The following is a 19247-nucleotide window of genomic DNA, read 5'->3' as shown; positions in this document are numbered from 1 at the left end:
AACAGAACAGAATGGTAACGGAAATTAAAATCCAAAATATTTTCATACTCCTGGCAATCACTGTAAAAATAACTAGAATACTGTAATAAACCACATTTGTATGGTGCTTGAATATGAATGGGTCATTTTACCTTTACATATGTTGCTATTCTTTATGGAAACTGAATTTCTCTAAAATGTGGCCCTCTTTTTAAAAAAAAAAAAATAAACATAGTATTAAATAGGAGTTAACGAGAAAAAGACAAAAGTCTTAGAAACCACAACAGAATGGAGTAAAATCTGAGCAACCTTGCATTCTCCATTGATGCAGATATCCAGTGAATCCGCATTGCACTGGGTCCCATCAATTACCGCAGGAGCACGTTCAGTGTAGAAATTATAACCTTCAGCCAAGCAGTTTAATGCACAAGGTTTTACCCCACCTGGACGAATACAGTAGAAGAGAAATAAATGGAGTGGTTGTCCTAATAAACAGTGATTCAGTATCATCCATAGCAAATGTATAGTTCATGTAGACATCATTCCCTGCTTATATGCCTGAATGTATAGGTTTCTTTCCTCTTTTTCTAAAATTTCACGTTTATTTTAGTTGGTTGTGCAACTTAAAGGTGGACTTGCTCAGCAGTTTTCAGGTTTAAACGTTTTAGGTATTTCCATTATATATTTATAATGTATTTTATATTTATATATTCCATTATATATTTATAATTTAGGTAAAAAGGGATAATAGTGAAGGTAATCAAAAAAAAAGAAAAACAATTTTTAAAAAAATTGAAGAAAATAAAGTTTATGGATACTTGAAGAAATAACCTGGTATAACAAATAGACATTTCTGCTACGTCTGGTAACGAAGCCGAAATTAAAAACTCTGCTACATCAAGCAAGGATATAGTAGTTATGAAATAAAACAAAATTTATACCTGCCTTAAACATATCGTAGGCTGTGAACTTGGCTTTAGCATGGATATAAATTTTTATGAGATTAGCAAATCAAAACTAAAATTAATTATAGCTTTAAATTTGAATAATTCTTATGAAATTAATCAAAGATAAATATAAAATACAGGTATTATGTTTGAATAATTAAAACACTATCTAATTTTGTTTGTGAATAAACACATATTATAATGAGCATTTTCATTTTGTCACTGAAATTTGTGTTTTTTAAGGCTAAAGTGAAAAATAGCCTTAAGTAACAGCAATTTAAAAAAAACAGTATACATCATAACTATAGTATATTGGAAAAACAGCAATAAATATGGACTTACTGTATTAAAAACAGCACATAATAAAGCTACTATTTATAAGTATATAATTATTGACTAAAATTATGATTTATAATATTTTCTTTTGTACCTCTATTTCATCATCACTTTGACCTTAAGTATGCTGCTAAAATCTCTCTTTGAAATAAAGACTACTTTTTTTTTTGTTGGAGACAGAATTTTGTTCTTGTTGCTTGTTGCCCAGGCTGGAAGGCAGTGGCGTGACCTTGGCTCACTGCAACCTCCACCTCACGGGTTCAAGCGATTCTCCTGTCTCAGCCTCTGGAGTGGCTAGGATCACAGGTGCCTGCCACCATGCTCAGCTAATTTTTTGTAATTTTAGTAGAGATGGGGTTTCACCATGTTGGCCAGGCTGGTCTCGATCTCCTGACCTTAGGTGATCTGCCCGCCTCCACCTCCCAAAGTGCTGGGATTACAGGCATGAGCCACCACGTCCGGCCTAAAGACGACTTCTAATAAAGGATATAAAGTAGAAAGATGAAATGACATGACTACATCTCAGTGAAGTTCTTAAAAATCCTGTTTCTGCATGTTGACAGTAAGGAAAAAAAGAAAAGAAAATCAACTGGGTGGTAGAGTCAATGATAAATTACACAGAGCACACTCCAGTAAAGGAGATCACTGCTACAGTTGAATGTTGTGATGCAAGAAGATAGTCCAATATTATCAGTCTGTTTTTTCAAGAGATGAAAACTTAGTTTTTTTTCCATCTAAACATTTCTTGTTTTTAAATGCAACAACTGATTCAAAGCTGTTGTGTGTTTTTTTTTTTTTTTTTAAATACTGTGGGAGGCTAAAATATGTATGTAGATAAAAACTGGTCCCTAAATTGCCAACTTACAACCTCTGGCCTGAGTCTATGTTTTCTTCCATTTTCAATGTTTACAGGCTATAGAGCTTCTATCTAACTTATAATGTGATTTTTAGCATTAGGTTAGTAATAAATTTTGCTGTACTGAGCACAGAAATAACAAGTAATAAAATAACTTCTGATAAAGGAAAGAAAGCAGAAAAAAAATGTTTACTGATAATAAAACTACTTATATTTATTTTTATATGATTCTCATAAATTAAAAATTACTCTGAATGTCCATGAATCTTACTGGAAATCTTTTCATTATTACTCAATACCGTTCTCACATTTTTGTATTGTAATCCTTTGGAATTTAATATAGCATTTTATGCAGTAGGCTTTAAAAAGAGAAGCTGTGTCTTCTATTTATTTAATTTTAACATTAATTATGTCATGTAATATTTGATAAGCAGGACATATAACTACTACAGTTATATTCCTTAGCCCACAAAGGAATATATAGAAATGAAAATGGGAATAAATTTCTTGTTTACTGCTGAAGATGTGCTCAGCTTCTTCTGATACAATGAGCTTTCAGAAAAGGTACCACTAGAGTGACATAAGCAAGATGGTGGAAGGGGACCTTTCTACTGTCATCTCCATGTGGAAACATCAATTTTGACAGCTACTTATAGACAAGGTACCTTTTGGGACTCCAGCAGAGAAGTTCCAGCATACCACTGGAGAAAAAAAAAAAAATCCCCAAACAGACAAATTGGAGTTTTAAGAACAGTTTCACTTTACCTGTATCACACCTCCCTTGAGACAGCACAGCTCAGTGAAAAGAGAGACTACCTGCCCCCTCCCGCCTGTGATTTTCCCACAGGGGAAAGTGAGAGTATAGACAGTGAGCACCAAGCTCCCCTAGCTGTGTGTGACAATGCCCAAGAGTCCTACTGTTTTCTTGCCTCATCCAGAATACTGAGGTGATCAGCATGGCTGAGTGGTTGGAAGAGGCTGGGAGCAGAGAATCGAGGCCATAGGCCCAAGTAACCACTGCATGGACTCCATTGGGAAGCCCATTCATGAGCAATTTGAGATGTTTTGCCTATGGGCCACCTCACAACTAGCCCACAGTTGCCTCAAAAACTCTACATGCCCCATCCTACCCCAACTCCTGTAGACCAGCAGCCCAAGCATGCTCCCTTGGACAGAAAGTGTAAGCATTTTATGCAGACAGCCAACACAACTTTGCAGTATTGGGAGAAGTCATACAACTTGAGCATTTTAGGGAACCACCCTAGGAAAAAAACAAGAGCTTCTCAGCACCTGGTCCAGCTTTGTGGGATCTAGAGAGGGCATACATTCTTAAGAATTCCTCTGCAAGAGAGAATAAGAGGTGTGGAGTCACACCCCTTATTCATAGACAAGGTCTGGGAGAGCCTCAGAATCTTTAACTGGGTTGTTTGTTAAGGGCATTTCTCTCTGGGAGCCAGTCAGTAAAGACTGCATTCTCCAAATGCAAAGACAGCAACACAATACATCAAGGAACAAGAATAAAAATCAAGAAAACATGATACCACCAAAGAAACATAGTAATATTCCAATAACCAATCCCAAAGACATGGAGATCTATGAATGACATGAAAAAGAATTCAAAATTGTTTGAAAGAAGGTGAGGAAACTATAAGAGAATACAGATAGACAAGTTAATGAAATCAGAAAAACAATACATGAACAAAGTGAGAAGTTCAATAAAGATACATAAATCATTAATAAAAACAGATTCTGAAGGTGAAGAAAACAATGAATGAAATAAAAAATGCAATAGAAAGCATCAAGAGTAGATTTAATCAAGCCGAAGAAACAGTCTATAAACTTGAAGAAGAGTCATTTAAAAATATCTGGTCAGAGGAAAAAGAATAAAAAGGAATAAAAAAACCTATAAGATTTATGGGACACCACTAAGATAACTAAATTTTCATATTATAGAATCCTAGATGGAGAAGAAAGAGAAAGTGGAATAGGCTTATTTAAAGAAATAATGGCTGAAAACTTCCCAAATCTAGGGAGCAATATGGCATTCAAATACATGAAGCTCAAAGATCTCTAATAAGGCTCAACCCAATGAAGATGTCACACACATATTATAATTAAACTGTCAAAAATCAAAGACAAAGACTTTTGAAGGCAAGAGAAAAAAGATTCATAACATACAAGGGAACTCCAGAGGTCTTTCAGCAGATTTCTCAGCAGAATCCTTACAGGCCAGAAGAGGCCGATAGCTACACTAATTTGTGAATGGACTACAATATAAAAAAGTGTACATTGTAACATCAAAAAGATAAAATAGAAGAGTAAAAGTGTCAAATTTTTGTATATGATTGAAGGTAAGTTAACAGCTAAAAATAGACTATTATAATTATAATTATAATAATTATAGATTTTATATAAGTCTCATGGTAATCACAAAGGAAATACCTATAGTAGATATACAAAAAAAAGAAAATGAAATCAAAGCATACTACTCAGGAAACCATCAAATTACAAAGCAAGACGGCAAAGAGAAAAAGGAATAAAAAAAAAAGTCTACAAAACTGCCAACAACAATGGACAAATAGAAAGTTCTTAGCTAAAAATAATTACTTTAAATGTAAATAGATTAAATTCTACAATGAAAAAACAAAATGATTGAATGATTTTTTTTTTAAAAAACAAGACAACTTTATATTGCCTACAAGTGACTCACTTCAAATTTAATAACACACATAGGCTAAATGTGAAGTGATGGGAAGATACATTACATGCAAACAGAAAACAAAAGAGTGCTGGGAGAGCTATACTTAACTCAGGCAAAATAGGTTATTAGTCAAAAACTGTAACAAGAGACAAAGAAAGTCATTATGTAATGGCAAAGGAGTCAATTCATGAATTCAGTACAATTTACCATTGTAAATATGCACCCAACATGGAGTTTCTAAATATATAAAGCAATATTAAAATATAATGGGAGAAATAGCAATACAATAAGAGAATACTTTGGTACTCCACTTTCAACAATGGCTAGATCATCCAGACAGAATACCAATAAGGAAAGGTGCACTTGAATTATACTTTAGAGCAAATAGAATTAATATACATACAAAAAATCCCATCCAACGGCATCAAAATATACTGTCTTTTCAAGCCCACACAGAAAGTTCTCAAGGATACATAACTGTTAGGCCACAAAACAAGTCTTAACAAATTTAAGATTGAAATCAGATCAAGCATTTTTCTGACCACAATGGTATAAAACTAGAAATCAGTTACAAAAAGAAAACTAGAAAATTTACAAATATGTGGAAATTAAACAACATGCTCCTGAACAATCAATAGGTCAGATAAGAAATCAAAAAGTAAATTAAAAAAAATCTTATAACAAGTGGCTGGGTACGATGGTTCATACCTGTAATCACAATTCAGGTCAATTCAGGTCAGGAGTTCAAAACCAGCCTGGCCAACATGTTGAAACCTAGGCTCTACTAAAAATACAAAAAGTTAGCTGGGCATGGTGGTACACACCTGTAATCCCAGCTACTTGGGAGGCTGAGGCAGAAGAATCCCTTGTCCCTGGGAAGCGGAGATTGCAGTGAGCCAAGATCGCACCACTGCCCTCCAGCCTGGATGACTAACTGAGATTCTGTCTTTAAAAAAAAAAAAAAAAAAAAATTCAAACAAACAAAAACCTTATGACAAGTAAAAGTAGAAATACAACATTCCCAAACTTACGAGATGTTGCAAATGCACTTCAAGGAAGAAAGCCTATAGCAATAAATGTCTAACATGAAAAAAGGAGAAAGATTTCAAATAAATGACTTAACTTTACATGTCAAGGAACTAGAAAAAGAAGAACAAACTAACCCCAAAGTTAGAAGAAGGGAGGAAATGACAAAGATCAGGGCAGAAATAAATAGACACAAGAAAACAAATTGAAAAGATAAACAAAACTGAGTTGGTTTTTTTGAAGATAAATAAAATTGACATATCTTTAGCTCTATTAGGAGAGAAAGAGAAAATCCTCAAATAAAAAAATCAGAAATGAAAGAGGAGACGTTACAATGGACACCACGGAAATACAAAGGACCATGAGAGTACTATGAACACTTATATGTCAACAAATTAGATAAACTAGGAAAAATAAATAAAGTTCCAGAGATATACAACAAAGACTGAATCATGAACAAATAGAAAATCTGAATAGAACAATAATAAGAGAGGTTGAATCAGTTAAAAAAACCTCTCATCAAATAAAAGTGCAATAACTTATGCTTCACTAGTAAATTATACCAAATATTTAAAGAAGAATTAATATCAATTTTTCTCACACTCTTTCAAAAACATTGCAGAGAAGGGAATACCTCCAAATATATTTTATGGGGCCAGCATTACCCTGATAACGAGCCAGACAAGGATACTAACAGAAAAGAAAATTACAGGCCAATATCCCTGATGAACATGGATGCAAAAATTTTCAACAAAATACTAGCAAATTAAATTAAATGGCAAATTAAAAGGATCATTCACCATGATTGAGTAGGATTTATCCTGAGGATGCAAGGATGGTTCAACATATACAAATCAGGCACTGAAATACACCATATTAACACAATGAAGGACAAAATCCAAATAATTATCTCAATAGATGCAAAAACAGCATTTGACAAAATTCAACATTTTTTCATTATAAAAATTAAGTATAGAAAGAGTACACCTCAAGACAATAAATGTCCTATATGACAAGCTCACAGCTAACGTCATATTCAGTGGTGAAAGGTTGACAATTTTTCCTCTAAGATCAAGAGCAAGGTAACAATTCCACTTCTATTCAACATAGTACTGAAGTCCTGCAAGTTCTTGCAAGTAAGCAAAAAAAAAAGAAATAAAGGCATGAAAGATGGAATGGAAGAAGAAAAATTGTCTGTTTGCTGACAACATATTCTGACACATAGAAAGACTCCACCAAAAACTGTTAGAACTAATAGAAAAATTAAGTAAATACATAAACAAAATCAACGTACAAAAATCAGTCCATTTCTATACACTAACAATGAATTACATAAGATAGAAATTAAGAAAGCAATCTTATTTACAATAGCATAAAAATACTTAGGTATAACACTGGTGAAAAAAATTGAAGACACAAATAAATGGAAAGATGTCATGTGTTCATGGATTGGAAAGGTCAATATTGTCAAAATGTCCATACTTCCCAAAGTGATCTATGGATTCAATGCAATCTCTGTCAAAATTTCAATGTATTTTTCAAAACAATGTTAAAATTTATATGAAACTAAAAACGACTCCAGATAGCCACAACAATCTTGAACAAGAACAACATAGCTAGAGGCACCACATTTTCTGATTTTGAACTATATTACTAAACTGTAGCAATCAAAACAGTATAGTACTTTATTAAAACAGATAAATAGAGCAATGGAAAAAATACTAAGCCTGAAAATAAGCCCATGCATATATAGTCAACTAATCTTTGACAAAGGTACCAAGAATATAGTGAGAAGAGGATAGTCTCTTCAATAAATGGTGTTGGGAAAACTAGATGTTCACATGCAAAAAAAAAAAAAAAAAGAGAGAGAGAGAAAATGGATACTTACACCATACACAAAAGTTAACTGAAAAATGGACTTAAAAATCAAATGTAAGACTACTAGAAGAAAACATAAAGGAAAAGCTCCAGTACAATGGTCTTGGCAATGATTATTTTGGATATGACACCAAAAGAACAGACAACAAATGCCAAAATAAACAAGAAGGGCTATGCCAAACTAAAAGGTTTCTGCACAGCAAGGGAAACAATCTACAAAATGAAAAGGCAATCCACAGAATGGGACAAAATACCCAAAACATATAAGGAACGCGTAAGATTCAATAGTTAAAAAAAAAAAACCTAATTAAAAAATAGGCAAAGAATGTGAATAGACCCTTTTTTTTTCCCAAGGAAGAGATACAAACGGCTAACAGGTACATGAAAAGATGTGCAAAATCACTAATCATCAGAGAAATGCAAATAAAAACCACCATGAGATATCACCTCTCACGTTAGGATGGCTATTACCAAAAAGTCACAAGATAACAAATGTAGATGAGGATGTGGAGAAAAGAACACTCTTAAATACATTATTGGTGGGAATGTAAACTGGCAGTGCCATTATGGAAAACAGGATGCAGGCTTCTCCAAAAATTAAAAATAGAATGATCATATGATCCAGTAATCCCACTTCTGGGTATATATCCAAAGGAAATAAAATCACCGTCTCAAAGAGATACTTACACTTCCATGTTCATTGAAGCATTATTAACATTAGTCAAGAGATGGAAACAACCCAAGTGTCTGTCAACAGATGAATGGATAAGAAAATTGTTTTATATAGCTATATATAATGCAATATCATTCCATCTTAAATTAGAAAGAAATAAAGAAATCCTGGTGCACATCATGCTAGTGAAATAAGCCAGACATAGAAAGACAATTATTGTATGATCTCACTTATGTGTGGAACCTAAAAAGCCAAACTCATAGAAATGGAGAGAAGGGTCATTATCAGGGATTCAATGGAAGTAAGGAGATGTTGCTCAAAGGGTACAAGCTTTCAGTTATTAGAGGGATCAATTCTAGAGATCTAATATAGTATAGTTAGGAATAATGTATAGTATAGTTTAAATTTGTTAAGAGAGTAGTCTTAGGTATTCTTATCACACACACAAAAGGTAACTATGTGAGGTGACAGCTTGATTACGGTAATCATTTCAGTGTACATGTATATCAAAACATTACATTGTACACCTTAACTGTATACAATTTGTATTTGTCATTTATACTTCAGTAAAACTGGGGGAAAAAAGGTAAGGCTGATGTGATGGTGAATACTGTCAACTTGATTGGATTGAAGGATACAAAGTATAGATCCTGGGTGTGTCTGTGAGAATATTCCCAAAGGAGATTAACACTTGAGTCGGTGGGCTGGGAAAGGCAGACCCACCCTTAATTGGGGTGGGCACAATCTAATCAGCTGTCAGCTAGGCTAGAATGTAAGCAGGCAGAAAAATGTGAAAAGAGAGACTGGTCTAGCCTCCCAGCCTACATCTTTCTCTCATGCTGGATGCTTCCTGCCCTCAAACATCGGACTCCAAGTTCTTCAGTTTTGGAACTCGTACTGGCTCTCCTTGCTCCTCAACCTGTAGACGGCCTAATGTGGGACCTTGTGATCATGTGAGTTAATACTTTAAATAAACTCCTTTTTATATGTATTCCATCAGTTCTGTCCTTCTAGAGAACCCTGACTAATACAGTTGTTAATTCCAGCAAGGATTTAAAATGATTTTCTAAATGAAAGGTCATATTAACCAATTATCTTAAGTTAAAGCTTATGAATTTAGGGTTAATTCACTATGCATGAAATTATGTAGATGGTCATTATTAAGTCTGTAAATTATTTCAGACAATTCTTCTCCTATACTATGATGAAACAATCTCAAAGGCATATGTACCTAATAAAAAACATTCAAATACATGAAACAATTTTTTTTTAAATGAAAGCAAAGCCATATAAAAGATGGGATATTTTAACACACCACTCTCAATAATTGATAAAATGAGAGTAGAAAAAAATCAGAAAGAATATAAAAGATTGAACAACATTCTCAACCAAGTTGATCTCATAGATATCTATAGAACACTGTATAGCCAATAACTGCAGAAAACATTATTTTCAAGTATAAATAGAACATTCACCAAGAACAGAGCATTCTCTAATCTCTTTTCCTTCTTTTTTTTCTAAGATAGAGTTTCACTCTACACTGGTGCAATCATAGCTCACTGTAGCCTCCACCTCTTGAGCTCAAGTGATCCTACCTCCTCAACCTCCTGAGTAGCTGAGACTACAGGCATGTACCACCACACCCAGCTAATTTTTTATTTTTTGTAGAGACAAGGTCTCATTATGTCGCCAAGGGTGGTCTCCAACTCCTGGGCTCAGGTAGTCCTCCCACTTTGGCCTTCCAAAGTGCTGAGATTATAGGCATGAGCCACTACACCTGGCCTATTTTCTAATCTTAATGCAATTAAATTATACATGAATGACAAAAAAAGTCTAGAAAATTTCAAATATTTGGAAATTAAAACAGTTCTAAGTAACCCAGAGGTCAAAGAACTCAAAATGTAAATAAAACAGTTTGAACTAAAAGCATGAAAAATATAACATCAAATTTTGGAAATGTAAAAGAGCAAAAGAAACTGAAAATAAATAAGAAAATGATAACTCTAAGAGCAAAAATTAATAAGCCAGAAAAAAAGACAGATTACAGAAAGAGTACCAAAGCCAAAATTTGGTTCTTTGAAAAGATTGACAAAATTAACAAATCCCAAACAAGACTGACCAAGAAAAACCGAGAAAACACAAATTATCAATAACAAAAATGAAAGCATACATCACTACAGATTTTATAAATATTAATATTAAACAGCATAACAAGAGAATGTTATGATCAGCTTTATATCAATAAACTGGACCACATGGATATAACATAAATTTCTTAAACTGAAATAAGGCCAAGCATGGTGGCTCACACCTATAATCCCAGTAATTTGGCAGGTTGAGACTGAAGAATCCCTTGAGCTTAGGAGTTTGAGACCAGCCTAGACAATATAGCAAGATGTAGTCTCTAAAAAAAAAAAAAATAAAAATAATTAATTAACCTGATGTGGTGGCTAGCTACTTAGGAGGCTGAGGAGGGAGGATCTCTTGAGTTCGGGAGATCAACACTGCAGTGAGATATAACTGGGCCACTGCACTGAAGCCTGAGCAACAGGGGGAGACCTTGTCTCAAAAAAGAAAAACAAACAAACAAAAATCCACATTAAAAAACAAAAACAAATAGCCCTTTTCTATTAAAGTAGTTAAATTTTTAATAGCAGATTTTCACAAAGAAAATACCAAGCCTGGCTGGTTTTACTAGTGAAATCTATTCTAAGGAAGAAATAATACCAATCCTAAAATTCTTTTTTTTTTCACTGTTCATAACAGACAGACCTAAAATTCTTTTAAAAATAAATAAATATTATATTTTGGGAAACCAGAATGCATCTGCTCCCAAAACTTATCGAAGATATACAATAAAAATATTTACAAATATGAACACAGATGCTAATATCCTTAATAAAACATTATCAATTAAGTTAAATCCAATAATACATAAAAAATAATATGTCATGATCACATGGGGTTTGTCCTAGGAATATAAGCTTGGTTTGAGGCTGGGCTTGTTGGCTCACACCTGTAATCCCAGCACTTTGGGAGGCTGAGATGGGTAGACTGCTTGAGCCCAGGCATTGGAGACCAGACTGGGCAACATGACAAAACCCCATGTCTACAAAAACTACAAAAATTAGCCAGGCATGGTGGCACACACCTGCAGTGCCAGCTACTCAGGAGGCTGAGGTGGGAGGATGCTTGAGCCCAGGAGGTTGAGGCTGCAGTGAGCCGTGATCACACCACTGCAGTCTAGCCTGGGCAACAGAGCAAGGCCCTGTCTCAAAAAAAAAAAAAAAAAATCTTGGTTTGAGATTGCCATATCTATCAAGTCACTCAGCATACAATAGGATACAGAATAAAAAATACAATCAATACATGTACAAATTACACTCTAGGGCCAATCCAGTGCATTAAAGCAAGACAATGAAATAACAATCATAAAGATTCAAATAAATTGTCTCTATTTCAGGACAATATGACTGTTAATCAAAAAAATCCTAAGCATCTATAAAACAATTAGAATATGCTAATTTAGCCTGGGTGTGTAATTCCAAAACTTTGGGAAGTTGAGGCATGTGGATCACTTGAGCCCAAGAGTTGGAGACTAACCTGGGCAACATGGCGAAACCCTATGGCTACAAAAAATACAACTAGCTGGACATGATAGTGTGTGCCTGTAGTCTCAGCTACTCAAGGAACTGAGGTGGAAGGATCGCTTGAGCCCGGGAGGCGGAGGTTTCAGTGAGCTGAGATTGCACCACTGCTCTCCACCCTGGATGACAGAACCAGACCCTGTCTCAAAAATAAGGGAATATGAGAATTTAGAAAGGTCACAAAATACAAAGTTAATATACAAATATTAATGGAATTTTCAAAAGTTTTATTAACAACAGTGTCAAAACCATAAATTACTCAGGAATTGATTTCATAAAGTACATGCAGGACCTTACACTTAAAAGTACAAAACACAGCTGAGAGAAATTAAAGACCTAAATAAACTGCGAGATAGATCATGTTCAAAAATTGGAAAATTCAATATGATTAATATCTCAGTTTTCCCTCAATTGATCTATAGATTCAACATAACACCATTCATAAGTCCAGTAGGTTTTTCTGTAGACATTAACAACTGATTCAAAAATTTAGGTGAAAATACAAAGCAGTTAGCATATTGGAAGAACTCATAAAAAACATCAAGGCTGGTGGAACTTAAACTACCTGTGTTCATGACTATATAGTTACAGTAATCAAGTCAGTATGGTACTGGCATAACACTGACAGATCAACAAAACAAAACAGAAAATCCATAAATACACTACAGGTACAAATCATCCCAAAAATTATTTTGAGATAGATCATAGATGTAAATGTAAGGACTAAACAATAAGGCTTTTGGAAGAAAACATAAGAAAATATTTTCTTAAGTTGAGGTAGGCAAAGATTTCTTAGGACACAGAACATAATGACCAGAAAGAAAAACTATTTAAAAATTGGAAATAAAAACAGAAAAATTAAAATGCATAAAAACATCATTTAAAAAGCAATAGGAAAGCCACAGAATGTGACAAAACATTTGTAAAACTTTTAAATGACTACAACTTGAGAAGACAAAAAAACCCAATTAAAAACAGGCAAAAAGATTTGAACAGACAGTACAAAAAGAGATATATAATGGCCAATAAATATATGAAAACATGCTTAACATTACCATCAGAAAATGGAAATGGAAATTTCATTGAAATATCACTCTACTCCCACCGGAAGACGACTAAAAACACCAAATATTGACAAAGACGTGCAGCAAACAGAATCCTCACACATTGTCAGTGGGAGTGAAATATGCTACAATCACTTCGGAAAAACATCTGGCAGTTTCTTTTAAAACTAAACTAAATTCACATCTAACCTATTGCCCAGCAATTCTACTCCTAAGTATTTACCCAAGTAAAATCAAAATATATGCTCATAAAATGATAGTACACACAAATGTTCATAGCAGTTTACTCATAACAGCTAAAAACTAGAAACAACCCAGGTGTCCATCAGAGAAGAATGGAAAAACTGGTTATTATGATGGAATACTTCTCAGCAATAAAAAAGAATGAACCTTTTTTTTTTTTTTTTTTTTTTTTTTTTTTTTTCTTTTAAAGAGAACTCCTAGACCCAAGTGATTCTCCTGCCTCTGCCTCCCAAGTAGCTGGGCTTACAGGTATCTGCCACTGCACCTGGCTAGAGTGAAACACTTCCATATACAACAACATAGATAGATCTCAAAAACATTAGGCTTAAAGAAGGTTTACAACAGAGTATGAGGCTCTGGAACAGGCAAAACTAAACTATGGTGAGAAAAAAAATCAGAATGATGGTTGTCTTTTAGGAGGACTAGGTGGAGGCAACTATTGACTGCAAAGTACTATAAGGACTTTCAAGGACTTTTTGTGTTTGTGTCCCCTCAAAACCCATATGTTGAAACCCTATTCCCCAATTTGAAGATGAGGCCTTTGGAGAGTAGCTAGGTCATGAGAGTGGAGCCCTCTGAATGGGGTTAGTAGCCTTATAAGAAGGACCCCAGAGAGCTCTTTTCCCCACTCTTTCTGCCACATGAGGATATAATGAAAAAATAACAGTCCACAACCCAGAAGAGGGCCCTCACCAGACTCTAACCATGCTGACACCTTGATCTCAGATTTCCAGCCTCCAGTACTGAGAAATAAATTTCTATAGTTTAAGACCTCTAGTCTATGGTTACTTGTTATCACAGTCTAAACGGACTAAGGCAAAGACTAGAAGAATTTTGGAGGTAAAGCCAATGTTCCACATTGCAATAGAATTTTTTAAGTGTATGCATTAGTCAAAAATTAGAGAAAGCAAAGAAGATTTGTACATGTCACCGTATGTAATCTTGCCTTAAGAGATAAAAGCAAACAAATAATTGAACTGTGGATAATGTTACCATGCTGAAGTACTTAGAGGAAAGTACATTAATGACTGAAATTTACTTTGAAATATATCAAAAAATAAGATGGATTAATAAATGAAAGAGAAGAATAGACATGTATGAAGAAAGTATAGTAAAATGTTATTGGTAGAATCTTGGTGGTAAATATAAAGTTGTCACTGTAAAATTCTTTTAAATACGATATTGGAAAAGCAAGCACAGTAAACTTAAGAGTATATTCCTTTTTCCTTTTTTTTTTGAGATAGAGACTCACTCTGTCACCTAGGTTGGAATGCAGTGGTGCCATCTTGGCTCTCTGCAACCTCTGCCTCCTGGGTTTAAGCAATTCTCTGGCCTTAGCCTCAAGGCCAGAGTAGCTAGGACTACAGGTGAATGTCACCAAGCCCAGCTAATTTTTCTGTTTTCAGTAGAGATGGTGCTTTGCCATGTTGGCCAGGCTGGTCTCAAACTCCTGACCTCAGGTGATCCACCTGCCTCAGCCTCCCAAAGTGCCAGGATTACAGGCCTGAGCCACCATGCCCGGCCTCCAAGTGAAATTTTCAACAAAAGGTAATTTGTATTTTGGAAGTATAAAATACTTCTGCTTATTAAACAATCAGTGCTTGATAGATGCCCAAATTAAAAAGCAAAAATGTTTTCTAACTCTGAAAAAGAGTAACAATAATCTTGGCCAGTGACTAAGCAAGGACACAGAGTTTCCTGATGTATATTCTTATAACTTGTTTTAGGGTGATAATTGCAAATATTTAGATTATAATGTAACTTACACATGTCCCAAGGAAGCCTCAAGCAGAACTCCAAAAATACTGCATGGTTTTGATGTCCAGATATCCTTTCTAGGAATTTTATACCTTGTTAAATATAACTAGGTTTTAAAAAGTGATTTCTGATAATTTGTACTAATATATCAACCTCATTACAGGGCAAATAAACCATGAAACCTTTTTAGTACTATAAGAATTTCCCTACTTTTATTGGCAAACACTAATTTTAACTAGTATGCACATGAATGTATGCATGTGTTTGTATGTATTTGTATATTCTTTGACATTTTTGAAGCACTCAAGCATGAATGCTCTGTCAGGTTATACATTACCTCCAGTATAGGGTTTCCAGTTATAATACTTTCCTCGGAAAGGCATATTGTCAAAGTCTGCACACTGTTTCTCTCGAAAATCTCGGGAACCCAAAGGGCATGGCTAAAATAAAATAAAATCATAAATAGTACCATTGTTGGAAAATACCAAAAGCAAGGGACAATGTCCCTAAATGAATTGCATCAAATTAACTCACTACCTTATTCTGTGGCTATAATTCTAGCATTTGCTTTACTGTTTTACAGTCAGTATTCATATTGAAGTGTGTGAATTGTCATCTTAGCTATAGAAGATATAACTGAGGTAATTTAAACAAAGTGTTAGGCAGTTTCCCTATAACTTTACAGTTGGATACATGTCATAGTTCTCTTTGCAGTCAGTTCATCAGGTATCTCCTTATAAAGACACATAAAACCTAGATGAATAAATTAAAACACAAAATCCTTTTTGGATTATTAATTGTGGTATGGACTCCCACTACTATAACTATTTACTGTTTAGCCTTGACAAAAAGCATTTTAAATGAGGAATAAAGTAGGCAAAATGCTAGACCTCAAGTATAACCACCTTAAAATTCAAGGGATTTGGACTTATTAAGATTTACAGGTAACATATTAACATCACAGAAAATATAATACAAAATGGCCAAAAACACGTACATTTGTTTGAGGTGTGGAGAAGGATGTTAAGGGGCTGAAAAGAGGATTATCTGTTTTTAAAAGCTGAAAATGTTCCATGTATTCAGAAATGCTTCTGAATTTTTTTAAAGAGAGAAGTCTTGCCAATCCAGCTAGCTCTAGATTCCATATACCACAGGCTCATCCTAAACTCAACCTTTAAGTTCACAAAGAATTATAAAGCTCATAGTGTTTAAGTGATATGACTTAATTTGACTTATCTTTTAAAGTTCAACAGCTGTAGTACTTATAAACTAAAATTACTGATTTTCAAAGACTGACTGAGAAAATCTTCTTAAATATGGAAGAACAGAATATGTCATTACAGAAAATTCTGAATTGGGAATAAATGAAAAGTATGTTACAGGCACACTCAGAGATTGTTTTGAGGACTTTTTACTACCCTCCCTAAGATCTCTGAGTTTGCTTTGTATAGTTTTCTGAGGAGAATACATTGTAAATGGTCACTCTGAAGCATATGCAGTTAATAATAGATCACAATGTGCAAATATCTGCATGTTGATCATTACTTCCTATACACTACAGTTCAACTTTCACCATATCAAGTCCAAAACACACAGATTCAGAGTGTGGCAGGTCCACACTCTGTTATGAGCCCTGCATTTTAAAATGCTTTCAGCTCATTAAAATGACATATCAATGATAAAACCTAGTGATTAATCTTGTCAAATTACCTTCTTGCTTGCCTTTAAATAAATGAAAAATATTTACCATAGGCTAAATGTTGTATCATGCTGAAAGGATATGTTTTTGGGGTCTTTTGTTTCCTGGTCTGCCAATCTTTGGATCTTTTACTTTTCAAGCTATTTTTAGTGAATCCCACAGAAGGACTAACGTTGTCAGTAGCTTTTGTCATGCAGCAAGACTACTTTTAAAAGCAAATAACAATTTTAAAAAAATACAAACAATTTGAACTCTAGCTGTAAGTTTTCACACAGCACTTAAGTATCTGTAAAGCACCAATCATGAAAGTTCATCTAAGCATGGCTTTCAACTTCTTTGGAGAAACAAGATACAAATGGAAAAATGACCATGAAAAAAGAACCATCTCGAGCAATATATATAGTATATGGCAGCATGTTACATATTGTCTATATGTGCTGGATACAAGTAAAATATAAGTGTGTCCATGATTAGCTAGGGATATATCAGTTGAGAAAAAATCTTGAACATGTACCAAAGTATAATAGAAATTGTTCTAGTTAAGAAAAAAAAAAAAAGGACTTGTGAGGGAGTGGGAGACTATTAAGAATGAAGCCAAGAAAAGCCATGGGAATAGGAAGGAAAAAGGTCACATACTGGGAATGGCTGGAAAAAGACCATCCTAGATCAAAAAGATGAACTATATGGAAGCATAAGAGGAAGTGATATTTCACATGTATAAGTACTGGTACATTAAGAAGACCTTGAATTAAGAAACTAAAACATCATGAGGGCCATTCGCTTAAAGGCAAACAAAACAAAAATGCAATTTTTAAAATATCTTCTAACAATTCTCCTAAACAGAAGAAAAGTAAAATGTCCAATATGAGGGTATTACTGTTTAATGAAGCATTTGATAACATTTCATGAAATTTTTGATCCACGTTTTTCCTGTGATAACCACTCTTAGGATGAGCATAATAAAAAGATTAACAATAACAATAGCAAGCTAGTATTTACTAAGTACTTATTCTGTGGCACACTGTACAGAGATCTTTAGATATATTATCTATATACCCTTTCTCAACACTCTTTTGAGGTAGTTATAATTAATCCCATTTTACAACAAAGTAAACTGGGGTACAGAAAGGTTGCTCAGTAATAGTTTCAGTGTACAAGGATACTTTCATGATAAGTGTTGGAGTCTCCTCTGGTTACTCTCTAAATGCTACAATTATAGCATTAAAGGTTTCTGCTTCCTTAAAATGTACGAAAACCTAATAGGAACAATTTGGGTTCTAGACTTAGCCTGGTCATTCCAAGATAAGAAACCCGCAAGTTTCTTATCTTTCCAAACTACTTTTTTTCTCATTTGTAAAATGAGAGGGCTAAAAGCAAGAGTTTTGGAATAAGGCAGACCTGGATTATTTCTAACTTGGTCATTTATTTAATTCATGGTCTTGAGTAATTTACTTGTCTAAGCCCCATCTATAAACTGGGATAATGCTAACATTTACCTCCTAGGGAACAGATTCATGCAAACTGTTTAGCTCTGTACCTGGCCTAAGGTAGTACTTATTAATTATTAGCAACTGTGAAGGTCTTGGGTCTAGGTGTCCTTACACTCATTCCTTACCCTTCTGTTCTGCTCTGTATTTTAGGGGAACAAACCCTGAAAGCTCCGTTTCTCAGGCTTTTTTGTCAGCTGACTTATGGTTGGGTTCAGGTAATGGGAGGCACTACTTGGAGAAGCCAGGGTATTTTTCTCCTTTCCTCTGTACCTCGGACAGCAACTCAGGCAGAAGAAGAATCTTTTTTGTAGCTCCAGCTCCCTAGCCTTCTACCCTGTGATTCCAGCTTCTGCTATGTGATTGTAGCCTCTGAACTCTGAAAAAACTACCTCCTATGTATCCTCCTGGTAGGAACTAGTCAGACTCTCATCATCCATGTAGTCAATTCCTTGCATTAAATTCCCTCTATTTTAATATTCAAAGTGATCTATTCTATTGTAGTTAAACCTTGATTGATACAACAGTTATCATCATCATCATCATCATCATCATCATCATGAACTATTTGGAAAACTGAATAAATATAGGTTTCCAGATAATATTTTCCTCTTTAGGGCAGAAGTTGTCAAACTTTTACTGTAAAGGCCCACATAGTAAATATTTTAGGCTTGCAGGCCATGTATCTCTGTTGCAACTACTCAACTGTGTATTACAGTGTGAGAGAACCCATAGGCAATATGTAAATAAATGGCCATGGCTGTGTTCCAGTAGAAATACTTACAAAAAGAGTTAATCAGTAAGATTGGGCCCAAGAGGTGCAATGTGTCAACCCCTGGTGTAGGGTGTTAACATAATATGGATATATCTGTTTGGCAGCATTTCACAGAAGAACTGAACTCAATTATTAATTTCTCAGTCAATATAGAATCATACCTTTTACGAATTCATGT

The 19247-nt window shown here is 34.3% G+C and overlaps 1 protein-coding gene across 4 annotated transcripts in view; it reads right to left on the bottom strand.

Moving 5' to 3' along the window:
* ADAMTS6 (ADAM metallopeptidase with thrombospondin type 1 motif 6) overlaps positions 1-19247 on the bottom strand; it is a 331044-nt gene that overhangs the window by 68067 nt on the left and 243730 nt on the right. For all 4 annotated transcript variants that reach the window (XR_004269519.1, XM_032279614.1, XM_032279622.1 and 1 more), the window contains 2 exons: positions 15446-15548; positions 289-422 (listed from right to left, as the gene is read on the bottom strand). Coding sequence is in view for 3 of the 4 variants with exons in the window: in XM_032279614.1 (XP_032135505.1) it covers positions 289-422; positions 15446-15548 (237 nt within the window). In the remaining variant the exon portion in view is untranslated. The remainder of the gene's footprint in view (positions 1-288; positions 423-15445; positions 15549-19247) is intronic.

Source organism: Sapajus apella, unplaced genomic scaffold (genome assembly GCF_009761245.1).
Source record: "Sapajus apella isolate SASKATOON/1434 unplaced genomic scaffold, GSC_monkey_1.0 scaffold1, whole genome shotgun sequence".
In the NCBI taxonomy this organism is placed as follows: domain Eukaryota; kingdom Metazoa; phylum Chordata; class Mammalia; order Primates; family Cebidae; genus Sapajus; species Sapajus apella.
Note: the sequence above shows the minus strand (reverse complement) of the source record. Positions and strands in the feature narration are given on the sequence as shown.